Genomic DNA, 14276 nt, shown 5'->3' with positions numbered 1-14276 from the left:
AGAGATTCACCACTCTCTGTGTGAAAAAAGTTCTTCTCATCTCGGTTTTAAAGGATTTCCCCCTTATCCTTAAGCTGTGACCCCTTGTCCTGGACTTCCCCAACATCGGGAGCAATCTTCCTGCATCTAGCCTGTCCAACCCCTTAAGAATTTTATAAGTTTCTATAAGATCCCCTCTCAATCTCCTAAATTCTAGAGAGTATAAACCAAGTCTATCCAGTGTATTGAGTTCGCTCCTGGCCTCGGGTGCTGCCTGTGTGGAGTTTGCACGTTCTCTTAACGTATCTCTCAATGTCTTTTTTTCCCCCTTTAATGTATTTATAAAATCGCTTGGATTTAATTATCCTGAAAACTATCTTCCAGAGCTATCTCCTGTCCACTTTTTGCCCTCCGTGATTTCCTTCTTTAGCTTGTTCCTCAATTTTCCAAATCTCCCGAGGGGATGTGGCCTGTGAATTTGAGGGCTGAGCGACAGGGAGAGGTTGAGTGAATTAGGACATTATTTCTTGGCGTGCAGGAGGCTGAGGGCTGATATAATTACAGGTGTATAAATTCACGAGAGGTCATAGAGTGATATAGCGTGGAAACAGGCCCTTCGGCCCAACTTGCCCACACCGACCAACATGTCCCATCTACACTAGTCCCACCTGCCTGCGTTTGGCCCATATCCCTCTAAACCTGTCCTATCCATGTACCTGTCCAAATGTTCCTTAAACGTTGCGATAGTCCCTGCCTCAACTACCTCCTCTGGCAGCTCGTTCCATACACCCACCATCCACTGTGTGAAAAAGTTGCCCCTCAAGTTCCTATTAAATCTTAACCCCTTCACCCTAAACCTATATCCTCTGATTCTTTATTCCCCTACTCTGGGCAAAAGACTCTGTGTATCCACCCTGTGCAACTATTCCTCTCATGATTATGTACCTCGTAGACCAAGCTTTGATCAAGTAATGTGACTGACTCATCTTGCACCACCCCACCAATACAAGATCTATCTCCGTTCCATCACAGTTCAAGATGAACGGTGCTGGTAGCTTTAAGTAACACCATTATGAAGGTCAAACATGTACCACAAAGTTTAATCCCATTGCATATTTTGACCATATTAATAAATGCTTATTTATTGTCACATAGATAAGACACAAAAAGCTGGAGTAACTCAGCGGGACAGGCAGCATCTTGGGAGAGAAGGAATGGGTGACGTTTCGGGTCGAAACACTTCTTCAGACTGTCACATATGCAATTAAACATTACACAGTGAAATTCATTTTGTATTTGATAATGCCGGCGACGTCACGTGTGGCGTGATTTTATCGATTGCCGCGTGTTGGTTCTACCGGAGTGGCTCATGACCCGCTTGGCCCACGGGCCATCGTCTCCTCTGCTCTCCTCGTCGGCCATCTTGTATCCCGGGGCAACCTCCTGCTGCCGGCCTGTAGGCCCTGGAGCCATCACCCCGGGTCACCCATCCCCACGGTTATTGCGGTTCACATTACCGCAACTATGCGGCGGAGAGAATTGAAACAGAATTTGCAAGCAGGTCGATTTACTGCCGAGATTAAGCAAGGAAAAGAGAGATTTCGGAGAATAGAGGAGGGGTGATGGAACGAGGGGATTAATGCAGTCGTGTGAGCGGTTCCCATGGCGATGAATGCCCTTAATGATACCTCTACCCCCTGAAAGACTTTAGCTGCGTTTGCAAAATCAAGTTGGCGGCACGGCAGGCTTGTTGTCACTTGGAGGGGGCACCGCGTCAGGCAGGGAACTTTTGTGATAAGCCTTGTAAAGATATGAGGAATATGAAATGGTTTCATGTTTAGAAGCTGTTAATGAACAGATTATGAAATGCAATGGTATGATAATCACAGGGTCTTGCAGGGTCGGATTGCATCTTATTGTGGAAGGGTGATTAAATTAATAGCACCGCGATGGTCAAGGTAATGAGATCTGGTAAAAGTCTGGTACGAACCTGTCCACCATTGTGCACTGTGGCTGACGTGACGGATCTCTCCTCGTTAGTAAGTGGCGTAGCAGAGTGCCAAGTCAATTACCACGTCGATAAAATTACACCCTACCGATATTGTGCACATGTAATGTAATATGGTTTTTGTAAAGCAGTGTATAATTTACATCCCACACTCCAACCGGGTGTTTATAAAGCCAAGGCAAGGTTGACCAAACAAGAATAGCAGAATCACAGGCAGCTTGCGTAGAATGGTCAATAATGACGAGGGCTAAGAATGCTTCCCACTGCAAGGTTAGATCGTTAAGTCAGCCTCCGATGCTACGGAGAAAACAATCCCAGTCTGTCCAAGGTACACAAAAAAGCTGGAGAAACTCAGCGGGCGCAGCAGCATCTATGGAGCGAAGGAAATAGGCAACGTTTCGGGCCGAAACTCAAAGGAAATAGGTAACGTTTCGGGCCGAAACCCGGAAGGGTTTCGGGCCGAAACGTTGCCTATTTCCTTCGCTCCATAGATGCTGCTGCACCCGCTGAGTTTCTCCAGCTTTTTTGTGTACCTTCGATTTTCCAGCATCTGCAGTTCCTTCTTAAACACCCAGTTTTTCCAACCTTTCCTTGTAGGTAATACCCTATAATCCAGGCGGCATTCAGGTAAACCACCTCTGCACCCTCTCCAAAGCCCCCACATGCTTCCTGTAATGGGGGCGACCAGAACTGCACGCCAATACTCCCAAAACATTGTTCTCTTCTCACTCGGCCGTTTCTGAAATGCCAGCCTTGTTTTTCGCTGTTGTAGCCCCTCCCTCGCCCATTCCTTCTCTCCAGAGATGCTGCCTCACCCGCTGAGTTACTCCAGCATTTAGAAACATAGAAACATAGAAGATAGGTGCAGGAGTAGGCCATTCGGCCCTTCGAGCCTGCACCGCCATTCAATATGATCATGGCTGATCATCCAACTCAGTATCCTGTACCTGCCTTCTCTCCATACCCCCTGATCCCTTTAGCCACAAGGGCCACATCTAACTCCCTCTTAAATATAGCCAATGAACTGGCTTCAACTACCTTCTGTGGCAGAGAGTTCCAGAGATTCACCACTCTCTGTGTGAAAAATGTTTTCCTCATCTCGGTCCTAAAAGATTTCCCCCTTATCCTTAAACTGTGACCCCTTGTCCTGGCCTTCCCCAACATCGGGAACAATCTTCCTGCATCTAGCCTGTCCAACCCCTTAAGAATGTTGTACGTTTCTATAAGATAGTGTCGAGCTTGGGTGAAATGTTCTGTCTACCATAAGTATACCTCTCTATATTTTCTGTACTTGTACCAGATCTCCTTGGGGGGTTGGGACATCTTGGTCAGCATGGACGGGTTGGGCCGAAGGGCCTGTCTCCATGCCTCCATGTCTCTATCGCTCTGCGAAAGATGTGCTTGCTTATCTGCAATGTCAACAGTAAAGCTGGAAACCTCCTGGTGGCAAACTCCTGTCTCTGTACACCAGTAGACGGGCTGATTGTAATCACGTGTCGTCTTTCCGCTGACCGCACAGCACGCAACAACAAAATAAAAAGCTTTCCGCGGTACCTCGAAACACGTGACAATAACACTAACTCTTTACAATTCCCAACTGGTTTGTTTGTCCTGCAGCCACTTGCCAAGGGGGCATTCCTGAGAGGATCTGGGATGGATCTGGTAACTGGGCGCTTTACCGCCCCGGTAACGGGCATCTACCAGTTTTCTGCCAACGTCCACATTGGTAAGTACCATCGCCACGCTCTGCCGGTCTACAATGGATGCTGGTTGCCGAATGAACGAGCCTTAAACTGTGCTTGAGAAACAACATTGACTCCAAATGTGTAGGAAGGAACTGCAGATGCTGGTTTACACCAAAGATAGGCACAAAAGTGCTGGAGGAACTCAGCGGGTCCGGCAGCATCTCTGGAGAAAAGGAATAGGTGACGTTTTGGGTCGGGTCCCATCTTCAGACTGAGAGTCAGGGGGTAACAACTATCCTAGTGGTCGTACCCGTTTCGGTCGTCCTGCTGAGTTTCATTGTTTGTATCCCTCGTTATCACCTCCCCCACAGCCAACAATGGACCATTGTGGGCTCCACCTGTTCTTGATCATCGGTGCTTTTTTTTTTGCATCTCTCTAATTCATTTCTTGTATGTACCTTCGATATCTCTCGGTTCCCTTCTCCCCTGACTCTCAGTCTGAAGAAGGGTCTCGGCCCGCAAGGCCACCCATTCCTTCTCTCCAGAGATGCTGCCTGACCCGCTGAGTTACTCCAGCATTTAGTGTCAAAGATTGACTCCAACTTTTGGGCAGCACTGTGGCGGGGCTGTTTCAGCTTGTAGCTTGTTTGTTTACAATTGCCACGTGAACCAATATGCAGTGAAAAGCTTTTGTTTGTGTGTTATCCAGTCATAAAAAAAATATTGGGCATGAATAAAATAAAATCTGTACACAGACAAAGGAATAAAGGGTGCAACAGTTAATGCAAAGATATAACATTTAGTGTACGATGAAGTCCGATTATAGGTAGTTCAAAGGTTTCTAATGGGGTAGATGGGAGGTCAGGACCAAAGATCCTACAGCGAGCAAGATAGACCACTCGACGAAAAAGACATAGTACGGTCATGGGCAGATTCACGGGTAATTTTCGGCCCCGTTTCCGTAACCGGCTTCCGTCTCCGCACCAAAGATCCCGTAGCGGAGCAAAGATACTATTGCGGAGACGGAAGTCGGTTTACGGAAACATCCTCGTAAAAATAAAAGTTCTTTGGTAAAAATATTCTCCTGATTTTCAGAATTATAATTTATTAACACAAATTGTTCCCCAGCAACATTGATTACACTGCGAGTCGGGTTGGGTCCGGTTACTGAAATGGATGGAAAAAAGGCCCACGTTCCGCTCTGTTGCGTACTACACGTCAGCCCATTGCATTTAGAAGGAGTGGTCTATCTTGCTCCGCTATAGGATCTTTGGTCAGGACCGCACTCTAGCTGTTGAGAGGACGATTCAGTTGCCTGATAACAGCTGGGAAGAAACTGTCCCTGAATATGTGTTTTCAAACTCTTGTACCTCGTACCTGAGGGGAGAGGGGAGAAGAGGGAGTGCCCGGGGTGAGGCTGGTCCTTGACTATGCCTGTGGCCTTGCTGAGGCTGCCTGAAGTGTAGATGGAGTCGATGGAAGGGAGGCTGGTTTGCGTGATGGTCCACGACTCTCTGCGATTCCTTGCGGTCTTGGATGGTGCTGCTACCAAACCTGCCAGAGCCAGAGACCCGGGATCAATCATGGCCTCAGATGCTGTCCTTGTGGAGTTGGCACGTTCACCCTGTGACCATGTGGGTTTCCTCCCACATCCCAAGGACGTACTGGTTTGTCCCTAGTGTGTAGGGAGTGAATGAGAAAGTGGGATGACATGGAACTAGTGTGAACGGGAGGTGGATGGTCGGTGTGGACTCGGTGGGCCGATGGGCCTGATTCCATGCTGTATCTCTAAACCAAACATGACCGCAAGTCGTCTGATTGCAAATTGCTTTGGGCAAGATAGTATGTCGGATATTTAGACACTCGGAACTGCAGGCGCTGGAATTGTGAGCATTAAAGTACAAAGTGCTGGAGTAACTCAGCGGGTCAGTCATCATCTCTGGAGAACGTGGACAGGGGACGCTTCGAGTTGAGACCCTTCTTCAGACTGGCTATTTAAAAAAATATTTATTGCTTGTATGAGTGTTGTGCAGAAAGACCAGGAAAATGGAATGACATTGGCTGACATCCTGCCAATTTTTCTGTGAAATATATTTTAAAAATGTAATCCTGATGAGAAGCCAAGAATGCTGGGATTGGAATGTTCGGTCCCAATACAACACAGGAGTAATCTGAACCAAATGAGCATTACATTGAAAGTCATGGTTTAGTTTGGAGATGGAAGGGAGTGGGGTGAAACTACACTGGGTCCCACCATTCAAAGCTCAGTAGCCTGTCTACATCAGATATAGACAATAGACAATAGGTGCAGGAGTAGGCCATTTGGCCCTTCGAGCCAGCACCGCCATTCAATGTGATCATGGCTGATCATCCCCAATCAGTACCCCGTTCCTGCCTTTTCCCCATACCCCCCCTGCTATTTTTAAGAGCCCTATCTAGCCCTCTCTTGAAAGCATCCAGAGAACCTGCCTCCACCGCCCTCTGAGGCAGAGAATTCCACAGACTCACCACTCTCTGTGAGAAAAAATGTTTCCTCGTCTCCGTTCTAAATGGCTTACCCCTTATTCTTAAACTGTGGCCCCTGGTTCTGGACTGCCCCAACATCGGGGACATGTTTCCTGCCTCTAGCGTGTCCAAGCCCTTAACAATCTTTAAAGTTTAAGGTGAGGGGGGGGGGAGGAAAAGATTTCAATGGAACCTGAGGGATAACGTTTCACGCCAAGGGTGGGTGCATGGAACGAGCTGGTAGAGGAGGTAGTTGAGGCCTTGAAGTTGAAGAAGGGTCCCGGCCCGAAAGATCACCTGTTCCTTTTCTCCAGTGACGATGCCTGGTCAGATACTCCGGCTTCTTGTGTCTGTCTACACTCGCTGCAGACAGAAGTAAGTTCCTTTCAGACTGTAGGTGACTGTCTCCCAGGAATGGGAAGCAGGCACATTCCTCTCGTCAAAGACAAGGCCAGCTTCTATTGTGTTTCAGAGCTGAGGCATTTTGATAGAGATCTGGGAGCAGACGAGTAGTCTACATTGGTGGAGCCGCGCGGCACTGTAGAATCCTCCAGACAATATTAATGGGGAATAATTGCCGCAGACTCGCAGTCTCTCGACAAGCGTTCAGACCGAGCCGGGACTTTGTTTACAACGTGACTAGTGAAAAAATGTTCTTCAAACCCCTCTCAAAGGGGGAGAAATTGAGATGCTTGTCTGAATTTTAACAGCAGTAGCACAATGCTATCAGGCAACTGAACCATCCTAGTGTAACCAGAGAGCAGTGTTGAACTACCATCCACCTCATTGGTGACCCGCAGACTATCCTGGATTAGACTTTGCTGGCTTTAACCTTGCACTAAACGTTAAAGGTCTTTATTCTTTGGAGCGCAGAAGGTTAAAGGGGGACTTGATTAGAGGTCTTTAAAATTATGAGAGGGATAGACAGAGTTGACGTGGATAAGCATTTTCCATTGAGAGTAGGGAAGATTCAAACAAGAGGACATGATTTGAGAATTAAGGGACAGAAGTTTAGGGGTAACATGAGGGGGAACTTCTTCACTCAGAGAGTGGTAGCTGTGTGGAATGAGCTTCCAGTGGAAGTGGTGGAGGCAGGTTCGATTTTAACATTTAAAAATAAATTGGATAGGTATATGGACGGGAAAGGAATGGAGGGTTATGGTCTGAGTGCAGGTAGATGGGACTAGGTGAGAGTCAGTGTTCGGCACGGACTAGTAGGGCCGAGATGGCCTGTTTCCGTGCTGTAATTTTTATATGGTTAACTGGTTATTCCCTTATCACGTATCTGTACACTGTGAACGGCTCGATTGTAATCGTGTGTTGTCTTTCCACTGACTGGTTAGCACGCAACAAAAGCTTTTCACTGTACCTCGGTACACGTGGCAATAAACTAAACTAAACTGAACTAAATGCAGACAATTCAAAACGGTCTTTTATCAGCTGATGGGTTTTTTTTTCTCTGCCGGCTGTAGATCACAGTGAGATGAAGAGCAAAGGACCGCTGCGACCCAGAGATAACGTGCGCGTTCTCATCTGCATCGAGTCGCTCTGCCAACGGAACACGTGAGTGCCCGTGTTATTTCTGAACGCGCTCAGCTTGTATTGTTGTTAGGTCGTCTGCAGTCTCAATGCAAGAGGAGGCATCGGTCCACGCAGATCACAGCACAGACAGAGGCCATCCGGACCACCGAGTCAATCACCGTACGCTAGCACTATCCTACACACACTGGAGGATATGTGTAGGAACACTACTCCAATGTTCTTACACATTCACTGAATCCATTCACCTCCAGATTCAGGGACAGTTTCTTCCCAGCTGTTATCAGGCAACTGAACCATCCTACCCACAACTAGCGAGCGGTCCTGAACTACTATCTACCTCATTGGAGACCCTCGGACTATCTTTGATCGGACTTTACTGGCTTTATCTTGCACTAGACGCTATTGACATTATTCCCTTTATCATGTATCTGTACACTGTGGACGGCTCGTTTGTCATCATGTATTGTCTTTCCACTGACTGGTTAGCACGCAACAAAAGCTTTTCACTGTACCTCAGTACACGAAATATTCGATTTTCAAACGCAATACTTGGTTAATTTTGAATTGTTGCGAGCCCTGTCTACTTCAGTCTGCCGTGGGTACCTTGAGGTGACGTTCTGCGCTTTGTTTGTCTTCCAGGTCGCTTGAGGTCATCGCTGGTCTGGAGAGCAACAGCAAGATATTCACTGTCTATGTGCATGGACTGCTTCAGCTACAGGTCAGTGTGTCACCTTTGATCCATTCAAAGACAACGTTATGAGCGGCAGAGAGAGGCGAGACAGTCCGGACCTTTTTCCCCCCAAGGGTGGAAATGTCTAAAATTAGAGGCAATGCCGTGAGAGGGGCGAGAGGGGCAAAGTTCAAAGGAGATGTGCGGGGCAAGTGCTTTTACACAGAGGGTGGTGGGTGCCTGGAACACGCTGCCAGGGTTGGTGGTGGAGGCTGATATACGATCGTGGCGTTCAAGAGGCACAAGGTTCTGCAGGGAATGGAGGGATATGGATCAGGCAGGTGAGATTAATTTATCGTGGTATTATTTAAGGCACGGATATCGTGGGCTGAATGGCCTGTTCCTGTGCTGTACAACGTTCTATGATTGTATAAGTTACATGAATGGAATTTAAAGCAATAGACTGACTTCATAAGTTTGATTCTATGTGGGTCTATTGCCGTTAGCATTTATTTCATTACACTGTGTATGGGTTTCGATCAGTGCCTTTGTTTGTGACTGTAGAGTGTAGCAGCATCTCTAAAATGTTAAAAACCAGATTGATATACAGCTGATAGCATCACGTGGATTATTACAGGCGTACCTACCGGCATCTTGTGATCAGGTGCTGCATTATAATTATTGGAGTAACTCAGCGGGACAGGCAGCATCTCTGGAGAGAAGGAATGGGTGACGTTTCAGGTCGAGATCCCGAATCTGAAGAAGGGTCTCGACCCGAAACGTCACCCATTCCTTCTCTCCAGAGATGCTGCCTGACCCGCTGAGTTACTCCGGCTTTTTGTGTCTATCTTCAGTGTAAACCAGCATCTGCAGTTCCTTCTCACACAGCCTGATCTGTTCAAATAACACTGGTTAAAAAATGTCCTTTTAATGCCTCGCTGTATCAGACTGTGGATGATCACATTGAACGGCGGTGCTGGCTCGAATGGCCGACTCCTACACCTATTGTCTATTGTCTATTGTCTATTGTCTATTGAGACTGCAGTTTCAGCAGATGCTGTGTGAGAGGCATCAAAGTGGGAAGCCAGAAGTTTAATTGAATAAAAGTGTCGGCAACAAAAGAAACTAAGATAGAAGCTTGTTTGTTTGTATCTGGGCCCAGAGAGGAACTGGCAGTGCAGAGTGCGGAGAGCATCTGTAACTGGTTTAATCCAGGTAGACCTGCCCCAGATATGTGATGCTGACAAAGCAACGAGAGAGATCTGAAACCCAGCAGAAGAACAAAAAAACTCCCGAGGTGCCAACAAAACCAAATGCACCCGTGACCTGCCCCTGGATCCTTCAGCAGATGTGGAGCTTTCATGCTTATAGTTTGCACATACAGCACGGAAACAGGCCCTTCGGCCCAGCGGGTCCGCACCGACTAGCGATCCCCGCACACTTACACCGTCCGACACACACACACACTAGGGACAATTTTACATTTACACCAAGAGAATCGGAGTGCGGGAGGAAACCGAAGATGTCGGGGAAAACCCACGTGGTCGCGGGGAGAGCGTACAAACTCCATACAGACAGCACCCGTGGTCAGGATCGAACCGGGGGGGTCTCTGGCGCTGTGAGGCGGCAACTCTACCGCTGCGCCACCGTGCCGCCCCAAGTGGGGAATGCGCCAATGAAGCTGCAATGTGTTGTCACGCTGAGGCCCGAACCCTCCGTGTTGGATGGAGAGGCAAGGGTCAGCTTCCATCTCCCAGCCCGTGGCCCACGTGGTCAACGGCCTCCCAGCCTGACTCCTTCCTTCACACAACCTGCAAACCTGATCTGATGAAAGGTTGCAACCCAGAAAGTCACCTGTTCCTTTTGCCCAGCGATGCTCGGACTTTATTCCTTGGGGGCGCAGGAGGCTGAGTGGGTGATCTTATAGAGGTGTACAAAGCCATGAGGGGAATAGATCGGGCGAATGTACAGAATCAGTTACCCAAGGTAAGGGTTTCAAGAACTTTGGTGCATAGTGTGTTGGCTAAAGTATGATAACCAGTGTACCAAGGTACAATGAAAAGCTTTTTTGTTGCATGCTCTCCAGCCAGCAGAAAGACTACACATGCCCACAATCAGGCTGTCCGCCATGTACAGATACAGAATAAAGGGAATAATGTTTAATGCAGGGGTGGGGAACCTAAGGCCACATGCAGCCTTCTAGGCCATTAAGTGCGGCCTTTTGAATGAATCCAAATTTTGTAGAACAAGTTCTTTTATTTTTATTAATATGTTTTTGTTCGTCTTCCATTATTTTTATTTTAATCTTAAAATGAACGTATTTAAAATACCAAAGAGTAAAAGAAGATTCAACAAAATAATCCTATATCTAATAGATGTTTCTTGGATGCGGCCTCATTGGATTACAACTAACTTAATGCGGTCTTCCAACATGAAAAGGTTCCCCACCCCTGGTTTAGTGCAAGATAAGGTCTAGTAAAGTCTGATTAAATATAGTTCCAAGGTCTCCTGGGAGGACTGGACTGCTCTGTAGTTGATGATAGGATGGTTCAGTTGCCTGATAACAGCCGGGAAGAAACTGCCCCTGAATCTGGAGGTGTGCGTTTTCACACTTCTGTACCTCTTGCCTGATGGGAGAGGGGGGAGTGGAGGCAGTAGCCGGGTTGAGACTGGTCCCTGATCATGCTGCTGGCCTTGCCGAGGCGAGGTGAAGTATAGATGGTGTCAATGGAAGGGAGGTTGGATTGCGGGATGGATCGGGCTGCATCTGCTGTAGTTAAATGTATATTTTCCTCTGTGTTTTCCAGGCTGATCAATACACCTCTATATTTGTGGACAACAGTGCTGGCGCATCAGTGTCTATCCAGAGTGGCTCGGATTTCATGGGTTTACTGGTTGGTGTGTAGCACGATTGCTAACAAACCATATTGCCAGCTTAAGAAGAGGGAAAAAAATTGTGAAGGTAGAATTCCATAACAGCTGAGATGAAATAAGACTGGTGGGATCTTGGCATCAGGAGTCGTATCCTTGCCATCAAATTTTCATCGGTTCTTAACTGATCTGTATTTCATTCGAAGTGTTTGACTTCAAAACTAAGACAATGCCAGGCTCGAAGATAAAGTCTTCAACATTGGACTGGTACATTCTGCAGTGATTGTATCGAACTTCCATCAAGACAACACTACGGAAAGGCTGGTTTTAGACATTGCTCGGAACAAGATGAAACAAATTTTTTGATTAAATATCGGCACATTAGAGCCAGGTTAGTGTTGCCTCGGTGGTGTGGGCCGCCTTTCAGCTTTAAACACGGAGCTCCCTGCCAACTCTCAGATGTCTTCAGTGGACACTCGACTCAGGAGTAATATCAGTCGGACTGTCAAACTGAATGATGTGCTGAGGAACTCGAAATGGATGGATATTTCCTCTAGGGAGTCCAGAAAAAAAAACCGTACACTATATCCCAGCGTGCGAACACTATCATTTCTGGAGGCATGTCGCAGTTTTCAAAGGAAGTATCTAGGTTAACTACAAATTCCGATATATATAGAAATAATTTTAAGATATGCAACCTTATATATAAACTTAATTCCAGGATTTGTAAGTGGAGATGCGAGCGAGTTCTGACCCCCAACAAAAGCTTTTTGCTGAATCTGAAGAAGGGTCTCGACCCGAAATCCTTCTATCCAGAGATGCTGCCTGTCCCGCTGAGTTACTCCAGCAATATTGTGTCCAAAAAGCTTTTCGTTGTTAGCTCTGTACACATGACCATAAACTCAACCGAACACAATCGGGGAAATAGAACATGTTTTTCCATCAGTTTAAATGTGTGACTTTGTGATATAATTTCAAACATTTGTGAACCAAAACCCTTGATATCTGCCGTTCCATGTATACCTTATTTTTAATCTTATGTTTTAACTATAGACCATTGAACCCTTGTTCAGAAGCAGATGTGATGGGAATGTCAAAGGTGGCCAAAAATGCTGGAGAAACTCAGCGGGCGAGGCAGCATCTATGGAGCGAAGGAATGGGTGACGTTTCGGGTCGAGACCCGAAACGTCACCCATTCCTTCGCTCCATAGATGCTGCCTCGCCCGCTGAGTTTCTCCAGCATTTTTGGCCACCTTCGATTGTTCCAGCATCTGCAGTTCCTTCTTAAACATTTCGACTGATGGGAATGTTGAGGTTAGTTTCTGACACCCAAATGGGGATTCCACTGTAACTTATCATTCTACAAGTTGGCAATGTTATCTCTTCCCAGCGAAATACTCAAAATGCCCTCCAATGTCCTTGCTGCAATATTAAGTAGCCACAAAAAAGATTGCAAACACAATTATCACAAATTGGTAAAGAAAAATTCCTAGCAATTTAGCTCGTAAATGATAGGAGCAGAATTAGGCCATTTGGCACATCGACTCTACACTGCCATTCAATCACGGCTGATCTATCTCTCCCTCCCAATCCCATTCTCCTGCCTTCTCCCCATAACCCCTGACACCCGTACCAATCAAGAATCTATGCATCTCTGCCTTAAAAATATCCACTGACTTGGCCTCCTGCGTCACCACTAAAGAAATTCCTCCTCATCTCCTTCCTAAAAGAACATCCTGTAATTCCGAGGCTGTGACCTCTGGTTCTAGACTCTCCCACTGGTGGAAACATCCTCTCCACATCCACTCTATCCAGGCCTTTCATTATTCAGTAAGTTTCAATGAGGTCCCCCCTCCCCCCCTCGTCCTTCTAAACCCATGATGGCCATCATTTGGGCTTTTGCTGCCTTGACTAATGTTTTATCACCTTTAGATCTTGGCAGCTGCCTCAGGACGACAAGGACTGGGACTTTTTTTCCGTTGGGGCCTAGGAGGCTGAGGGGTGACCACATTGAGGTGTACAAGATCATGAGGGATAAACCGAGGGTTCAGTCTTTCTCCTCCCCCCACAATGGAGGTTTCTAAAACTAGAGGGTAAAGGCTTAAGACTAGAGGGGAGAGATTTAGGAGGGACCTCTGGGGGCAATGTTTTCACTCAGAGGGGAGGCTGCATCTGGAATTAGATGCCACAGGAGGTTATAGGAAAGGATGCAATGTTGACGTTTAACAGATATATATTTAGAGAGATATACGGATAGGAAGGATTTAGAGGGCTGTGGACCAAATGCAAGCAAAAGGGTCCAGCCCAATAGGCCAACTTGGTCAGCATGGATCAGATGGGCCGAATGGCTTGTGTCCATGCTGAGTCCACATCATAAACGGCAACACGGAGCAGCCAGCTCGTCAGACTATAATCGGTAGCACAAGTGAAGGGTCAAAGACCCGAAACACACACTGCCCATGTCCCTTCACAGATGCTGACTGACCGGCCAAGTTCCTCCGAAACTCTGCTTCTAGCTCCAGGTTCCAGCATCGTTGAACACGTTTTTTATTTTCTGTTTTTTCGCGGCAGGGAATCGCAAAACATTCCTTGTCTTGAATGCTGCCGAACCAGGAAATGGAAAGAGAGGAATGCAGCTCCCACGGATGTATTTAAACCTCTTCTAGTTTTCCACTTCTCTGTCGGTGAGGCATGGATGGGGCGGGGGGGGGGGTCAGAATCATCTCCCCAGGGTGGGAGTGACAAAGGGCAGAGGGCATTGTTTTAAGCTGAGGGGGGTTACGTTTAAAGGACAGGCACACTATGCTGGTGAAACATATAAGATTATTAAGGGCTTGGACACGCTAGAGGCAGGAAACATGTTCCCGATGTTGGGGGAGTCCAGAACCAGGGGCCACAGTTTGAGAATAAGGAGTAAGCCATTTAGAACAGAGACGAGGAAACACTTTTTCTCACAGAGAGTGGTGAGTCTGTGGAATTCTCTGCCACAGAGGGCGGTGGAGGCCGGTTCTCTGGA

General features: G+C 47.1%; 1 protein-coding gene across 6 annotated transcripts in view; it reads left to right on the top strand.

Moving 5' to 3' along the window:
* Positions 1-14276, top strand: part of c1qtnf12 (C1q and TNF related 12) — a 49663-nt gene that overhangs the window by 22458 nt on the left and 12929 nt on the right. For 5 of the 6 annotated variants that reach the window (XM_033048302.1, XM_033048300.1, XM_033048299.1 and 2 more), the window contains 4 exons: positions 3605-3713; positions 7650-7740; positions 8359-8437; positions 11197-12401. In XM_033048302.1, coding sequence (XP_032904193.1) covers positions 3605-3713; positions 7650-7740; positions 8359-8437; positions 11197-11295 — 378 coding nt within the window. In that variant the 3' untranslated portion in view covers positions 11296-12401. Of the gene's footprint in view, positions 1-3604; positions 3714-7649; positions 7741-8358; positions 8438-11196; positions 12402-14276 lie in introns of those variants that run through there. The other variant, XR_004416570.1, reaches the window with a different exon arrangement.

Source organism: Amblyraja radiata, chromosome 31, assembly GCF_010909765.2.
Source record: "Amblyraja radiata isolate CabotCenter1 chromosome 31, sAmbRad1.1.pri, whole genome shotgun sequence".
In the NCBI taxonomy this organism is placed as follows: Eukaryota; Metazoa; Chordata; class Chondrichthyes; order Rajiformes; family Rajidae; genus Amblyraja; species Amblyraja radiata.
This window is presented reverse-complemented; position numbering and strand designations above follow the sequence as displayed.